This window comes from Pholis gunnellus, assembly GCF_910591455.1.
Source record: "Pholis gunnellus genome assembly, chromosome: 4".
Classification (NCBI taxonomy): Eukaryota; Metazoa; Chordata; class Actinopteri; order Perciformes; family Pholidae; genus Pholis; species Pholis gunnellus.
The window spans coordinates 22487138-22504305 of NC_136530.1; the positions used below are offsets into that span (position 1 = coordinate 22487138).

At 43.4% G+C, this 17168-nt stretch overlaps 1 protein-coding gene across 1 annotated transcript; it reads left to right on the forward strand.

Annotated features, from left to right (window-relative positions):
• Window positions 1-454: 454 nt before the first annotated feature.
• orc1 (origin recognition complex, subunit 1) lies at window positions 455-16014 on the forward strand (the record flags this gene model as incomplete). The annotated part of the gene is made up of 18 exons (XM_079157969.1): window positions 455-549; window positions 1222-1349; window positions 1430-1602; window positions 2582-3026; window positions 3146-3395; window positions 5255-5365; window positions 5662-5724; window positions 6723-6830; window positions 6940-7192; window positions 7285-7391; window positions 8424-8525; window positions 9410-9584; window positions 11150-11257; window positions 12888-13037; window positions 14469-14588; window positions 14683-14852; window positions 14932-15019; window positions 15595-16014. The coding sequence occupies 18 exons, from the start codon at window positions 455-457 to the stop codon at window positions 15787-15789; spliced, it is 2841 nt and encodes a 946-aa protein (XP_079014095.1). The 3' UTR covers window positions 15790-16014.
• Between the last annotated feature and the right edge of the window lie 1154 nt (window positions 16015-17168).

The following is a 17168-nucleotide window of genomic DNA, read 5'->3' on the forward strand; positions in this document are numbered from 1 at the left end:
AAAAGAGCTCCACAATCAAAATGCTACTAAACATAATTAAAATGATAGCATTATAACAATGTGAGACTTATACTAGTTTCATATATTTGCAGTTATTTATTTCTGACTTTATCTTTCCACCTGGGCGTATTATTTATTATATATTTTATAGAATATAAACTCATGATGTAATACACTCCAGTCCACTAGAGGGCAGCAATGGGCCATTGACGGTTCTTTGCAGCATGCCATTAAAACGAGAGAAGAAGAAAAACGGAAACTACGCAATTTTCGCGCGAAACCTCTGAATGGTGCTGTGTGTCGTCTGAAGACTTGGTCCTTTAAACGTTTCCTCTATTTCGATGCGGGGTTTGAATTAAAGCAGATAAACGGACGAAGACAAGTCATCGTGTTGTCCTGATTATTGTTTGTGTTGTTGTATCTGAGCTCGTGCAGCAGACCGTGAGGACACAGGATGAAGTACTTCACCAGACTGAGAGTCAGGCGAGTCTACGAGTGGCGTGGAAAGCCTTTAAGTTTCAACAGGAAGTTAAAGACCTATGAATATGGGTGAGTATTAAGTTTCTGTCTTTTGGAATTGTAACTGTTACTCCTTTATATACAGTTGTGTATTTAAATTTACAGAACTGCATTGTTTTTCTATAAGATCATAATTGTCGTGCCTGTGCACGTATCTGTGAGCAGTGAACTTTTCATGAGCTCAGAAATACAGCCCTGTTTTATTATCAGCGTAAGAAGTGAGCAGTTACATTTTCTCAACGCATAAAGGAACACGTCATCCTTTAGGTTATCACGTCATCAACGCATCAAGAGATTTTGTGTTTTTTGTCTATTTTGACCAGAGGAGGAAGAAGTACTCAGATCTTCTACTTAAATCAAAGTAGTAGTCCTAAAGTGTTGAAATACACCACTACAAGTAAAAGTCCTGCATTCACAATGAAGTTTCAATAAAAGCACCAAAGTATTATCATCAAAATAGACTTTATGTACCAAAAGTACTCATAATGCAGAATGGCCCATTTTAGAATAATACATATTATATTATTGGTTCATATTTGTTGATGCTTGATGTGTTCATTGATTTAATGTTGGTAGAGCTGGCAAAGGTGGAGCTAATTGTAACTACTTTCTATATGGCTGGGCAGCTTAACCTGTAATAATGCGTCATGTTTTTTTTTGTTGATTAGCTTTGCATTAATAATCTGAATCTGTGAATCTCAGCTCTTTGGCCATCAGCGTGGAAGGTCTCCCGAGGAGCACTGTCATTAAGACCGGCCAACACATCCTCATAGAAGGAGAGGATGAAGACAGCCCCTATGTGGCCAAAGTCATCCGGCTGTTTGGTGACGGTGAGTCACAGTCACTTGACGCTTGACTTTGTCCTCGAGGACATGTTGCCGAATGTCTTCTGTCTCTCGTCGTGTTTCAGAGAGCGGGAAGCAGAAGAAGGCGGTGGTTCAGTGGTTTGTCCGTGTGTCTGAAGTGCCTGTGAGCAAACTGAAGCTGCTGGGCAGAGAGCCTCACCCGCAGGAGATCTTCTACTACCAGGGTCGCAGCTGTGACGACGAGGTCGACGCCGGGTCCATCCTCAACCCTGTGCAGGTGACACTCAGTGACCTGAATAACATGCGAATACTCCGGTCACTCTTATTAAGTCATGTTTTTGTCATTGGGCGAACTTATCCTTAAAAATGCGTTTCTCCTATTTCCTTCTCTCGCCCCTCATATGAATGTATAAGAGACCTCTTACAGTCTGCTTATGCAGTTGCTAATCTTCCTGGGTTCCATCAAACAACAATCTTTCTCATCTAGGAAGGAATGCTTCCAAAATTAAAGCATCGTTTGTCATACGTTTTTTTGAGGAGACGACGTCTTTCATTGAGAGAAGAATATTTCCTTTTCCTCCGTCATGATCACAATATGCACCCAGCACCAGCACCAGCCTCCGTTAGCCAGCGAGCAGACAGGTTACCGCGAAGTACAGTATCATGGGAGTAAAGTTAAAAAAAAATATATTCAATATCTTTTCTCCGTATGTTGTCATGTATGAAAAGACCCCAACTGAACACCGTTAGTGGACTACTTAATTGCTATATGCAAATTATTTACACAGCATTTGTATAAGAATGACTCATGTCCCAAGCTTTGTGATCCATAACAGCGAGTAATTACTGTAACCGTGATGACTGTAAGCAATTCCCACCGTAAGGACAAGGGTTCTTGCAGAGGTATTGCATATAATGGCGTCTTTAGGATAATTTGTTTTGGGTTTTTGAGAAGTGGCTCTTAGTGTTCTCAATACGATGCAGTTGTTTTTGTCTGGTGTGGCAAAAGCAAATAAAAATAAAGTCAAAATCGATGCAGTAGAATCAGCGATATCGTCTTTTCTAACGGCCCATCATGAGTTTGACAATGTTGCAATGCTGAATCAGTGGAGAACCGTGGGTACGCGTTGCTCTTTGCATGTGGATATCTGATAGCATAAACTGTCTGCATGGACATAAAACTAGAGGGGAGAGGGAAAATGTTCTGTGGGATTACGGTGAACTGTTCCTTTAATTCTTTGTCCTTTCACTCAAAGGTGAAGCACCTGATTGGAGAAGCTCCGTTCCCGGACTCTGGCGAGAGGGACACCCTGTACGTGAAGCTGTCCTGGGACTCCAAGACCTTCAAAATCCTGGACTCTGCTCTGGTGGAGTCTGAACTCGCTCCGGCCTCCTCCACTCCTCCCCGTCCCAAAGCCTCTCTCCCCCCCTCACCCCCCTGCTCCCCGCCTGCAGCGGCTCCGGCGTCTCGAGGCCCCGCCCGACGCGCCCTGCCGACTCCAGACCTCACCGTCATGCGCCGGGCCGCACAGGGGGAAGTGAGATACAGCCGGGCCACCATGAGCGCGGGTAAGGCCGACACCGCAGAAGTAGAGTCGCTGCACTCCGCCACCAAAATGTCGGCCTCAAAATGTCTGAGCGCCAAGAGGAGGAACGCCTCGGTCAGGACGCCCGGCGTCCGCAAGAAACTGGAACTCAGCAGTGAGTGTTTTAAAAGCAGTGCAGTCTTTTCTGGTGGTAGCGGTAGATTTGAGTTAATTCCAGATAAGGTGCATCAGTACGGGCAGATCTATAACCGTTTTCCCTCCTCGTCCCGTCAGACCCTGAGAAGAAGTCGATGATCAGCGAGGACATCCTGAGCCAGCTGCTGGACGAGGAGCTGGAATCGGAGGTGATGTGGGCTGTCGGAAGGCTGTCGGCCTCCCCCCCTCAGGACCTGCCCCTCCCCCACAGCCTCAAGCAGCCCCACACAGCCCCCGACGCTCTGGGCACTTTCTCCCTGAAGCCCTCCACCCTCGTCCTCCGCAAGGTGTCTCTCTCCGAGAGGAACAGTCCTCCATCGTCTGCCAGGTGAGAGTCAACTCTCCCTCACAGCCACAGTGTCCGCATCCTTTCACAGTCGGCGGGAAGACACACAGCCAAGCTCCCATCAGGGAATATCGGGGTTGTGTGTTTTAGCTACAGCTGGGAGATTTCGCCACAAAACAAAATCTCTTATCTTTTCTCCTTCAAGACTTCAGCATGATTCTAACGTCATATTGTTAGCCTCCAGTGAGGACAACGGCAGTCTTTTTAAGTGAGGCTCAAGTATAGCAGCACAGCAGCTAGCACGGCTGTAGACTTTATATCCAAACAATTTAGCGAGAATAAATGAAAGACCTGCACCACCTGTAAGGCTGTCATTGTTCTACGTTCTACGAAACGTTGTGAATTTTCAGTTTTGCTCAAATCTAACGAAATATTCTGCTTCAATCCATGTTTGTTGCATTTCAGCCTTTCAACAACAACAGTTTAGTTGTTAACGGGGAGGTCTACCGGCAATCTACCGGAATCATGACTTACATTTATACAACCACAATGACACATTTAATTTTCCCCATCTGTTAGTGCGGCACATTAAATATGACGACAGACATTCAAAGCATTTATTTGAAAATTTAAAAACAGTGATATTCCATAAAGCCCTACAATACACACAGCTATAGACCGTCTGCACCAGATGCTTCAACTACGTGAGCATAGACACAGTTTAATAATCACTTGATCATCAATAAATCATCAGCCTGACATCCGCAGACTGCTGTTAGCTAGCGTTAGCTGCCCAGCAGGTATAGATGGCTAGTGTTGAAGCTGTTATCCACGCTATGTTTATGTGAACATTGGAGCAACTCGATCTCCGTGATGTAAACCTTTGCACATTGTGCAAAAAAACATTTTTGTGTTTTTCTTGTGGAGCAAACATGGACGACAATCTGCATTTTGTTGTGCAACCCAGTTGTGCAGTAACAATAGAATAACCTTGTAGCGCCCAGTATGGAGGACATTAAATGACTTCAGCATGAATAAATAAATCATAAATGATTCAATTCAATTATGATTTGTAGAGCCCAATTTACAAAATCTCAAAATTGCCTCAGAGAACTTCACATTCTATACAACATACGGCTTCCTCTGTCCCAAAAAGCCCCTTTAATGGGGGAAGAAACCTCAGGAAGAGCAACGGGGAGAGATCCCTCTCCCAGGATGGACAGAAGTGCAATAGATGTGTACAGAATGAACAACATCGTAACATGTTGAGAGTAGTAATAGCTGCCGTAGCAGAAATAATAATAGAATAAAAAGAATTAATGTATGCATTTTGAATTAAGTGAATAAATCAATAAACAAATGCTTAAATAAATACATAAATGAATGAATAAATTAAAAGTTAAATACATGCATGCATAGACTGAGGTTAGACATCCCACCTTACAACACTGACCTAAATAAACATATTCAAATGTGCATTAATTAATTAATATATTTCAGTATTTGTCATTATTTATTGATACTTAAAGGAACAGTGTTTAGGATTTAGGGGGATTTATTGGCAGAAATGGACTGTGTATTCATTAGTGTAAAATGACCTGAAAGTAAGAATTATCTTAGAATGAGCTGTTCATACCTTCATAGGGAGCTGGTTCTCTTCACGTCGTCGCCATATTGCACCGCTTTGTTTCTACAGTAGTCTAGAACAGACAAACCAGACTCCGGCTCTATCGTGAGCCTTTCGCTACCTTGTTGTCACTGTAGTTTTTCATCGTGCTTGGCAAAGGACGGGTGAGCAGAGTTCAGTTTGCTCCCTCACCGCAGGTTTTAAACTGGATTCAACCAGAGATGACCTGTTTTAAATGTGCAGACTCACTGGTGCCTCTTCTGTTGGATGAAAGTCCTCAGCAGGGCGACGATGTGATGGAGGCAGGGTTACCGACGGGCTCGGGTAAGACACCCAGAAGAAGAAATGCCACGCCGAGGAGACCGTATGCCACCAGGGAACAGAAGTGAGTCAGACACTGCAGGCCTGGTGGTGGTAATAACTGTAATGATGTAATGTTTATGAGTCCCGGAGTACAACAAAGGGGTGTGTCAGAGAAGAAGATCCTCACACCTGTAGCTCACACATGCATGTCGTGATTTTTTTTTTTGTATTTTTATATTCTTTGAGGTTTGAGTCTGCACAGCCGGGTGAAGTGGTTTCAGTGTGAACATTCACACTTCACTTAATCATCAATGGGTTCGCTTTTCTCGAATTCAATACAGTGATGTAACCCCAAAAATCCAATGTGTCTTCAAACAGAGCTACCACTCCTTCTCGAAAAAAAGAACCGGAAACCCTGAATGAACCATTCCTGGGAGTCCTGTGAGTAGACGCGTGTGCACGCATGCAGGTTTTCTAAACACAACAACTCCTACTCAGTCATGACTCAGTCAGACCTCAACACAGAGACATGATAAACATATTCTATCATCATTATTTATGTTCTGTTCATTCTTTCATTACTTCTACATGTCCGTAAATCCACTCCTTATAACTGCAGAACTTGCCTGAGAATCTTCATGTTTTTAAGTTTTCTTCAGTAACAAAGTAACCCAGTGGTCGTTTTCTGTTCATGCACGGTTACACTGCAAACAGGAGCTGCTCATAGCGATGATTATTTGAGGAAATGTAAACGAAAGTACGGAAGGCTAAAAAAAAAAAAAAACGGTGCTCAAGTTATAGCCCACAGATAATTCACTGACTCCATGGCAACATTATTCTCTCTGTTGACTTCCCCTAAAGCTCAGAATATCACATCAGAGAACCAGGTGCATCACCATCTTGGTGCTTTAGAGAAAATAAAAAGCGTGTACTGCTACAGTCAATAAACATGCATGAAATAGAACAAATGACAATAATAATATGACAATATAGTGTACAAATATGTACACCATATGTTTTCTAAAATGAAAAAGCAGGAATGTGTTAAAGTTCACAGTATATAGAAATGTGCAGTGTAGATGTGCGTTATTGTAACGATATGTTTCTTGTGTCTCTGGAAAACAGACTCTCTTATGATTCATACACAGATATTTGTCTGGTGTGGAAAACTAGCAGACATACTGACAATTTTTTGTTTTTATTTTAAATACGTTTTGTCCGAGAGGAGACCCACGTGATCAGAAGAGTCCTGTTACCACCGAGCATTGTGGCTGTCCCAGATACTAACGAGCCACAACACTATCTGAATGTCTCGATTGCCTAAAACCCTCTGCAAGCTGAGCTCATTTTGCATCAGTTAGAATATTATATCTCCCTTTTCCACCCGACTCCCTCTTGCCATCAAAATGTGACGGCTCTTCTTCTGTTGATGTGGACAGGGCTGAAGTGGATAATGAAAACTCTCCGATGCTGCCGGTCACCGTCACACCGAGGAGCTCGAAGAGGAAGTCGGCCCAGCTGGTGTCGTCTCGCATCAGAAAACAGCTGTGAGTGCAGAGCGGGGGGGTCGTCGGTCTTTCAGTCCACCGGCCGACCCGTTCATAAATTCTTGCGGGAGGCTTCGGGGTACTGACGCTTCACTTCCTGTGTGATCAGGAACCTTCTGGACAACCTGCAGGACCTGAACTCAGACGGAGAGGACGAGGAGGAGTTTGTTCCATCCAAGAAGGAGCTACAGAGCAGCAGTGATGATGATGATGATGATGGGGAGGAGGAGGCAGGGCTCGACAGTGATGAAGAGGTAGCGTTTAAAAAGGGCAGATATGCTGCGGCAGGGTCTCGTACTCCTCGGTCAAAGCAGAGAACTCGCTCCTCGACTAGAACGCCGCGAAAAACTCCAAACAAGAAGGTAAACGTCCTGAAAACATACTAAACTGACAGAATCAGGCCATCGTTTCTTTTCTCACCTTGTCTCCTTTTAACTGTTTCCTGTTTCGACAGATCACACCCGGCACGCCACGGACTCCTCATCGCGCCATCCCCAGCATCCCCAGCAGGTCGCTGCCGGCCCGACAGCCTGCTAATGTTCTGGAGGAGGCCAGGACGAGGTGAGACCGCTGACCCTCATCGATAAAACACTCAAAATGTGTATTCTCCTGCTGCATAAGTTATCTGTTAACCAGCCTTCATTGAAGGAAAGAAGAAAAATAAACGCAACATAACAGCTGGTTCCAAGCTTTTCAACAGTAGTGTATGTATTAACTCTGCACGTCGGGGCTGCAGAATTCATCACATGATAATCATCATGATAACGACGCAACCACACAAAAGATTTGGCCGGTTGGTGTTTGTTTAAACCTGCATCCACAAAACGTCCCTGAACCGTTTTGATTTGTTTTGTACAAATTGAAAGCTTAATTTATTCAAAGTGTATTTCAGGGCTGCAACTAACCATCATTTTTCATCATTGATTAATCACTCAATTATTCTTATGATTAATTGTTTAGTAAAATTTCCAGAAAACAGTGAAACAAGAGTGCTTTGCAAAGTCCCAGACTCTCAAGTGACGCCTTCGAGTCTCTTTTGTTTTGACGCATGGATATTCAATTTATACAGATATTCAGTGTAAAACAGAGAAAATCATCAAATCCTCACATTTGAGAAGCTAAAACCTGTAAAGGTTTGTTTGAAGATGTTTCTTGATAAATGGCGATTGATTGATAAAAAGATTAACTGACTATCAAAATAGTTTGCTATTAATATTCATTTTTACAGATAATTTCTCTCATTGTTTGTGGGTTCGTACTTATCCTACAGAGCTCATTTTCAAAATCAGAAACTAAATTTCGTTATTTATTAGGAGGTTGGAATTGGCTTAAGTGACTTTTTTAAATCTTTTTTTTTCAGGAAACACGTACTCTGATAGTCCTTTTGACATTAATTACATTTTGAAGTTATTTTTCTTTTAACAGAAACATCACGAAGGACCAGAATCTACATATTAGTTATTTATGCCATCTTGAGAACTTTAGTGTGAAGCAGATGATCGACAGAGTGAGCTGAACATGAATCACATGTTTGTTAATATTTGTTAATCTTTGTTAATATTTGTTAATGTTAATGTTATTGTGTCTCTTCAGGCTGCACGTGTCCTCGGTGCCAGAGTCGCTGCCCTGCAGAGAGCAGGAGTTTCAGGACATCTACAGCTTCGTGGAGAGCAAGATCGTAGACGGCACGGGGGGGTAAGACCCAGATCCAGATCCTGGTTTTTCTTTTGGTATTAGTAGAATCGTATTGGCACCAACATGGAAAACCTACAAACACAGAGTCTAACCCCGGGAGGCGGTTTGTGAGACCCTGATCTGTGAACAGTTGGTTCCCTTCTCTAATCGTTTTCTTTTATTGTTTTTTAAAGTACTCAAGAGGTTTTGAGTATTTAGCCATGTGTCACAGGCTTGTACTTTATCCTCCAATAAATGAAAGTTCAATTATTGTTGGTGTTGCCATCATTTAATTTCTGCCACTAATTACATCCAGTAATGTGGAGCTTTTTCCTCCAATAGCAGCAGTTATTAGATTATTATTTGCTATTATATTAATGGCATGGTTGCCTGTAAGCACTTTAAGAGTGAGTCAGTAGTCACAGCTCTTCTTTAGGTTTCTTCAATTGTCGACGACAAACTGCTCAATCTATGAAGTGAAGCCTTTTTGCTCTTTATTGAATTGAGTTGTTGTGTCCGTATCGGCCACAATACCCAACCAAAATACCCCAAATAGATTTAATTCACAATAAAGTAAGACAAGGAAAGGCCACAATTATTTTTACATTTCTGCCGATAAACAAATCAATTAATTGCTGACCTCCAGGTTTACTGTCATTTGAACTAGAAGCTAATATTTCATTAATTTCCAAAACCTAAAAGAAATGTGACAAACCCAGTAATGTCAACATCTTTTCCCTTCAGATGTCTCGTCATAATAACCCTGCTTTGTCACAGTGAAATCCCATTCAGGATGCTAGTTTTAAACAAATGCACAGATTGATTTAATGACATAAACTCAGACCGTCTTTCTCGTGTTTGTTGTGATGTTGTTGTTGTTGTTGTTGTTGTTGTTTGTGTCTCAGGTGTATGTACATCTCAGGGTGTGCCCGGGCACCAGGGAAGACGGCCACAGTCCAGGAGGTGATGCGCTGTCTGCAGCACGCGGCCGACGTGGACGAGATCCCTCCTTTCCACTTCATCGAGATCAACGGGATGAAGATGACGGATCCTCATCAGGCCTACGTCCAGATCCTGCAGGTGAGAGCAGTGAACCTTTCACACGCGAGACAGAAGGATTCATATGATGAAGGCTTTCGTTTGGTAGCCCCTCAGCCAGCCAGCAGCAGCGAACAACAATATACAAGATAGAAATACACAAAGGAATAAAAAAACGTGACTAAATTAATAATAAACACTGTGTCCAGAGTCGGGAGCTTGGTTCCTACGATCCCCTGCGCTGTTTTATCTACCCGGGCCATGGTCCTCTTCGGCTCTCTGCAGTGCAGCTGGTGTACCACACCACACGGTGGCGCAGTGGCAGAGAATCATCAAGCGAACCTCCCCATAGTGTTAGAGGAGTGGGTGGGTGTAAAGGGTGAAAAGGGCCGGACTGAGCACACAGTCCTGCGGATGAGGGTGGAGGATGTGCGGTTGCCCATTCTGACGGTTTGTGGTCCGTTTGTGAGGAAGTCCATGAGCAGAGTGTCGTGGATAATCCAAGGTTGTTGAGTTTGTGTACCAGTTTATGGGGGACTATTGTGTTGAAAGCAACAAATAGCATCCTGGCGTGAGTGTTTGAATGCTCCAGATGGGACAGGGATGTGTGAAGTGCTCTTGAGACAGCATCCTCCGTAGATCTGTTTCCCCGGTAGGCAAACTGGTGGCTGTCCAGATCAGTGGGGATGTTGGCCTTGATGTGGGATAGTACAAGTCTCTCAAAGCACTTCATCACAATTGGTGTCAGGGCTATTGGGCGATAGTCGCTGAGACCTCTGACCTCTGAGTGAGCGGTTAAAGATGTTGGTAAACACCCCTGCTAGTTGGTCGGCACATGACTTCAGTGTCCGGTGCCTGATACCCTGTCTGGTCCTGCTGCTTTGGTGATGTCAATCTTCATCAGCGTGGATCTCACCTGGTGGCTCTGTAGGACACGAGTACAGGGTCCTCCCTTCGTGGTGTTGTTGGAGTTCTCACTCTGCTGGTGTGGTTGTCAAAGCGAGCAAAGAACTGGTTCAGGGTCATGGCTGGTCTGTGAGATGCTGTGTTTGTAGTCTGTTAAGACTTTAATGCCTCTCCGCATGCTGAGGGGGTCGTGGTTTTCGAAAATGCCCCTCGATTCGCTGCTGGTATCTGCTCTTGGCTTCTCTGATGCTCTTTTTTTATTATTTATGGAGCTGAACTCCTCACAAGTGTTTTCTGCAGTAAAGAGCAGACAAAAGTTGAACAGAAATCTGCATTATCAACTCAGGTGTGTTGATGAGGCCATTTTAGGAGGCAGAATGCAATAAAGACTCCACCCAGTTGCATTATGGGAAATGTAAGATCTAGGGGCTTTGAGTTTGACCCATTCTAGGGATGAAAAGTCAAGTTATCTGGAAACCTGTTGCACAGATTTAGACAATTCTTTTTTCAATTTGTTTTATCCGTCTCTTGTGAGTCCACCAACATTAACTACTGCTAGCAGGGTCCACCTGCTTTCAGTCTCTGTGCTAAGCTAGGCTAAACTAGAAATGTCATTCCTCCCAATCTGTATTAATTTTAGGAGTAAATAGTGCTCCAGCTGGATTAAAACGTTCACTGAATGATCAGTCTTGTCTCTGCAGAAACTGACGGGTCAGAAGGCCACGGCCGACCACGCAGCAGCTCTGCTGGAGAAGAGATTCAGCAACCCTGCACCCAGGAAGGAGACTACCGTGCTGCTGGTGGATGAAGTAAGAACTCAATTGCTTATTGACAGGAATAATATAAAGATTGTTTAACAATGTAAAGCCTGATGTATCTTTATGGCATTTAATTAGTCTCAAAACCTGCGCATGGAGAGAGAGAGAGAGAGAGAGAGAGAGAGGAGAGAGAGAGAGAGAGAGAGAGAGAGGAGAGAGAGAGAGAGAGAGAGAGAGAGAGAGAGAGAGAGAGAGAGGAGAGAGAGAGAGAGAGAGAGAGAGAGAGAGAGAGAGAGGAGAGAGAGAGAGAGAGAGAGAGAGAGAGAGAGAGAGAGAGAAACCTCCATTTCTGCTTAGTGTGCTGGGTCACTTTGAGAAGCCCCTCTTCCTGGTTCAGGATGGAAAACTCGAATTGTGCCACTTGTGGAAGTCCCAGATATCACGGGAAACTAAACGCCGTCATGTCTGGTTCATAACATAGTTCAGAGGAGCTCCGTGGATTTCATCGAGCTCACTGTGTCTAGCGAGCCACACCTCGGCTGTTTACTACAGCTGTATGAACACAAAATAAACTGATTTGGCTGTGATTTAACGGCAAATAATCGACAGATTAATCGATTATTAAAATAATCGTTAGTTGCAGCCCTACCACACTAACAGACAAACTGAGACCCACAAACTGAGAAACTGTGACCAACAAACTGAGAAACTGTGACCAACAAACTAACAAACTGAGAAACTGTGACCAACAAACTGAGAAACTGTGACCAACAAACTGAGAAACTGTGACCAACAAACTGAGAAACTGTGACCAACAAACTGAGAAACTGTGACCAACAAACTGAGAAACTGTGACCAACAAACTAACAAACTGAGAAACTGTGACCAACAAACTAACAAACTGAGAAACTGTGACCAACAAACTGAGAAACTGTGACCAAGAAACTGTGACCAACAAACTAACAAACTGAGAAACTGTGACCAACAAACTGAGAAACTGTGACCAAGAAACTGAGAAACTGTGACCAAGAAACTGAGAAACTGTGACCAAGAAACTGAGAAACTGTGACCAACAAACTGAGAAACTGTGACCAAGAAACTGAGAAACTGAGAAACTGTGACCAACAAACTGTGACTAATTGGAGTTCTGCAAAAGAGTAACTCAAGTTGATTTACAGTTTCAAGAGCTAACGTCACACGTCACACGGTGGTTAACCACAGATTGTGTGATATAAATTGGAGCTCATTCATGCAAACACATCCGTCTTCCTCTGAGGAAGTTGCAACAATGTGCAAGTGTGTACCTATAGCATGAACCACTCAAGGGCTTGATGAAATGTCAGTAGCACTACTTGACAAAAACATTTCACGGAGTAAAGTAGGGAAAAGGAAGTAACCGCTGTGACACAATCAGAAAATAACGCTTTGTTCCAACTTACGGCTTTCCCTCTCATCATTCACTCTCTAGCTCATTCGACCGCCGGCGCGCTCTTTCTCTCTCGCTCGATCGTTGAGCCGGAGAGCACGGGCGAATTTTGAATGCTGTCTTTACAACAATGTGACTCCATATTATACCTTTTTATCATGGACATCATCAATATATTTCCGGAGCTGTAAAGTTGGGAGACGATCGCGTAACAGCAGACTAACCCACTTTAACCCTTTGTGCTTTGGCCTGTAGTTGGACCTGTTATGGACCCGGAAGCAGAACGTCATGTACAACCTGTTCGACTGGCCGACACGGCGTCACGCCCGCCTGGTGGTTCTGACCATCGCGAACACCATGGACCTGCCGGAGAGGATCATGATCAACAGAGTGGCCAGCAGACTGGTAAAGGGAGCCCGGCCCTGTGCTGCTGAGCCCTGGCACAGCTCTTTATTCAGATTAACACATACGGTAGCTTGTGCATGTGATTCACAGGTTTCACAAGTCAAAGGCACATTGTGGTCGGGAGATAGTGAGAAGGAGGATTTGGCAGTGAGCGTGATGTATGCGAGAGTCGTCCGGAGCACGAGGCGATGAAAGGAAGCTAGAACTGGTGTAATGTGGTCAGAATTTCTAGTTTTGGTTAAATTAGGGGAAGTTGACACTTGTGGCAGAACGCACAGGCACTAAAAAAGAAAACGGTGACAAAATATATTATCCATGTAGACGTGTTGTGAATTGAAAGAACATTTTGCTTAGATTGTGGCTGCATGGTCCTCCATGAGCCTGAAAAACAGGTCCTCTGCACTCGCAAAGTTATTTCAGAAAATCAATTAATACGTAACCGAAGAATGAAAAAGAAGACTAAAAATTCAAAAATAAATCTGTCTCACAGCCTCCACTGACCCAGGTCGAGTTCAAAGGTACATTCAGGTCACAATGAGCGGTAATGGGACTGGCCGTGGCATGGAATAAGAGGAATTCAAAAAATTATTCTACATAACAGGAAATAAAGGGGGCAACAAGGAAAATTAATTTTAGCTCATTTAAAAAAAATATGTAAGTGATTCCTGTGTGATTCCTGTGTTTCTCGCAACATCGCAAGAATCCTGCTGCCTAGGTAACGCAAGGTAACGTTAAGACAAAGACCTCTCCACATTCCGTTGCTGTTAAAAGTGAGCCAAGAACTTTTTCCACCACACCTTTTCGACGGTCCGATGCGCGCTGTAAATCAGTCGTGAAATCAATAAAAAGTTGGATTACAACGGCAAGCAGCCTGTAGTGGCCATTTGTCCAATAAAACAAACTTTAATCAAAGGGCCACTGATGCATTGTGGGTTTGTGGTTTACGCAGGCAAAAGACTTAATTGTCCATACAGGATTCTGGGTTTTTTTCTCATTATTTATTTGTCAAACAAAAGAACAAAAACTCCTGTCGCTGCCTCTCCTGCTCTGGTTAAAAACCATAGGCCCACCCCAGTGCATGCTGGTCCTATACCTGCCTACTCCTATAAATAACCACAGGTGCCCACAGTGTTGCCCAATTCATTAACAAACTAACTAACCCAAAAACTAAGTATACTTACAGAACAACAAAAAATAATTCAACTAAACGACTATTAAAAAGAATATGTCTTCAATCTTAATATATCAAACAAACGATCTAACCTAAAAAGGCAAACCTCTAGAATGATTAAACAATACTACTTGTGAATAAATAGCTCCTACACAGCCCTTTAAACACGTATCATTGTTAGTGATGGAAAATGACGACAGGGTGGAGATAATTATCTGTACAAAAAAAAGCTCAAACCATGTTTGCCTAAATGTTTCCAGGGTTTGACCAGGATGTCGTTCCAGCCGTACAGCTTCAAGCAGCTGCAGCAGATCATCATGTCCCGGCTGAACAAGGTGAAGGCCTTTGAGGAGGACGCTCTCCAGCTGGTGTCCAGGAAGGTAAGCGACCGGGGCGTCTCTCGCGCCTTCTCACCGGACCCGAGCTTCCTCGCGGGTCCGTTCTCTCACAAGCTTTCCTCTCCCTCTCTCCCAGGTCGCCGCTCTGTCGGGCGACGCTCGCCGATGTTTGGACATCTGCCGCAGGGCGACGGAGATCTGCGAGCACTCTGCCGCCGACCTGTCTGCCACGGGTTTGGTCGGAATGAGTCACGTGATGGAGGCGCTGAATGAGATGTTCTCCTCTGCCTACATCACTGCCATCAAGTGAGCCTCTCGTTCTGGTCGCATTCACGGTGGAGTTGTAAAGGTGTGATGAGGTGAGGTGACCGATATGTGTCTTCAGGTGTGCGTCAGTGCAGGAGCAGCTCTTCCTCCGGGCGGTCATCGCTGAGTTCCGGCGGCTGGGATTGGAGGAGGCCACCTTCCAACAGGTAGAAACCAACACGCGGGGAAGAGTGTCGAGCTTTCAGTTCTAATACGGTGCTGCAGTGTTTTTCTCTGAAGCAGAAGTTACACATCTCAGTACCGCGCAGGAAAAGTCCTGCATTCAAATGTTTACTGCTAAGTGCAGAGTGAACGAGAGGCATTATCAGCATGATGTGCTTCAGTTTACTGAAGGGCCGTTCAAGGTGGAACTTTCTCTCCGTAATGCTGGTTAGTTCAATGAACAGCAGTTCATCCGGTTTTAATTGTTTTATAGTTTGTGAGTTGAATCGGGTATATGTGGCACGATGCTTTCCTCTGAAATAGAAGTACACTTCAGAGTAGTATACAGTTGAGTTGCATATTTCTAAGTGTGTAAGTCGACGCAAGACACAACCATGTCTTGCGTCACACGTTGCACACACAAATGCATTCATTTGTACATAAAACACTCTTCTAAAGTAAAGTAATCTTTGATGTCTGAAGAAAAACATTCATCCTCTCTGTTATTTCTCACATTATTTTGCTCCTGAAGCACAGAAACCTAAATAAATGTGCCCCCCTCTGTTTGTCTGTGTCCCAGGTGTTTGTGCAGCACCAGGCTCTGTGTCGGGTGGAGGGTCTGCAGCCCATCAGCGTGTCGGAGGGCCTGGCGGTGTGTCAGCGTCTGGGTGCCTGCAGGTTACTGCTGCTGGAGCCGAGCCGCCTGGGAGTCCTGCAGCGAGTCCGCCTCAACGTCAGCCAGGACGACGTGCTCTTCGCCCTGAAGGCCGAGTGAATGAGGGTCCTCCTCAGACTCCTTTTATCTGGACCACGTGATAAATGGTTACCCGAGTTATACACACTGAAATGACTGAAATCAAACAGAATTCTGGTTTTAAACCTTTAATTACTTTGTGTGTAAACTCCTCAATCTACTCGGATTAAGACAATACCACACTTTGAGCAGAGGGATGTATTTGGAGTCAGTTATTTTTACATTGTCTTTATTTTTTTGTGATGTCCCCAGTTTAAAATGAGATTTTGCTCTTGAGTTATTTTTAACGTTGTACAGTGCATCTTATTTTTATGTTTCAGTACCTGAATATGCAATAAAACTCCATCTTTAATATAAACCACCCTTTAATTATTTTTCTTGCAGTGATGATATGAATACAGATGCAGAGTAATTCTATCAAAAGAACAAAACTAAAAGAATCAATGGAACAGATTTTTATGAAGTGTATTTGCTGTTATTGTATTTATTCAGAGGAGCAAGAAGCATCGCGTCTGTAGTTTTTGCAGTCCGTTTGATCTAGCGTCACTAACTTTACTTAGTAAAAGTACAAAAGTTAATAGTACCAAAAGCATAAGTATTAAGTACACAATGACCCTTTTCATAATATACAGTATATTGCAGGATTGGATTATCATTAGTCGTGCATTCATGTGTTCATCCCTTAAATGTCGAACCTGGTAAAGGTGGAGTTATTTATTTAATCCTTATCTAAGTTTAATATTTATCTATGCCATTAGATCATAATTATTTGTTTTATTATTAATCTGAACATGCAAATAAACTACATTTATCAAATACACTGCTGCTAGTTCCTCACCACATCAGTAGAAATGGAGTCTGATGATACATCTGACTGTTATCAGACTAGAGGGACAAACGGCCACAGATTAATTTGTGGTGAAGTTATCTGCAGCTTTTGGTTTCCTGCATTAGTCACATGAGCATCCACTCAATCAGATGAAGCAAGAGAAGAAGAGAGGGTGAGTAAAATCATTGCATATTAACCATTACCAAATAATCCATGAATGTAGGTTTTTGTAAATCAAAGGATATTGTACCAGGTTTAAAATGTTTTTTTTCACCTGGAAACATTTTTTATGAGATAACAAATAGCTGGTATCAGGCAGTTCCGCCCCTGCTTCGTGGTAACGTCCGCCCCTGGTTCTACTTCACGTGTGAGTTAGTTTCCATTGTGAATAATGAACAAGTGTGGAGTCTTCATCACCTTTTCATGGCTTTCCTAACGAGGGGCTCAAGTCACCACATCTCAAATACTGATACCAGAAAAAGGTGACTAAGGCTATGTTTACGATAAAGAGCGGTCCGTTGGTGGTTTACGTGGGATTTGAGAGTTCCAGAGAGATGGTTGGAAACTTCTT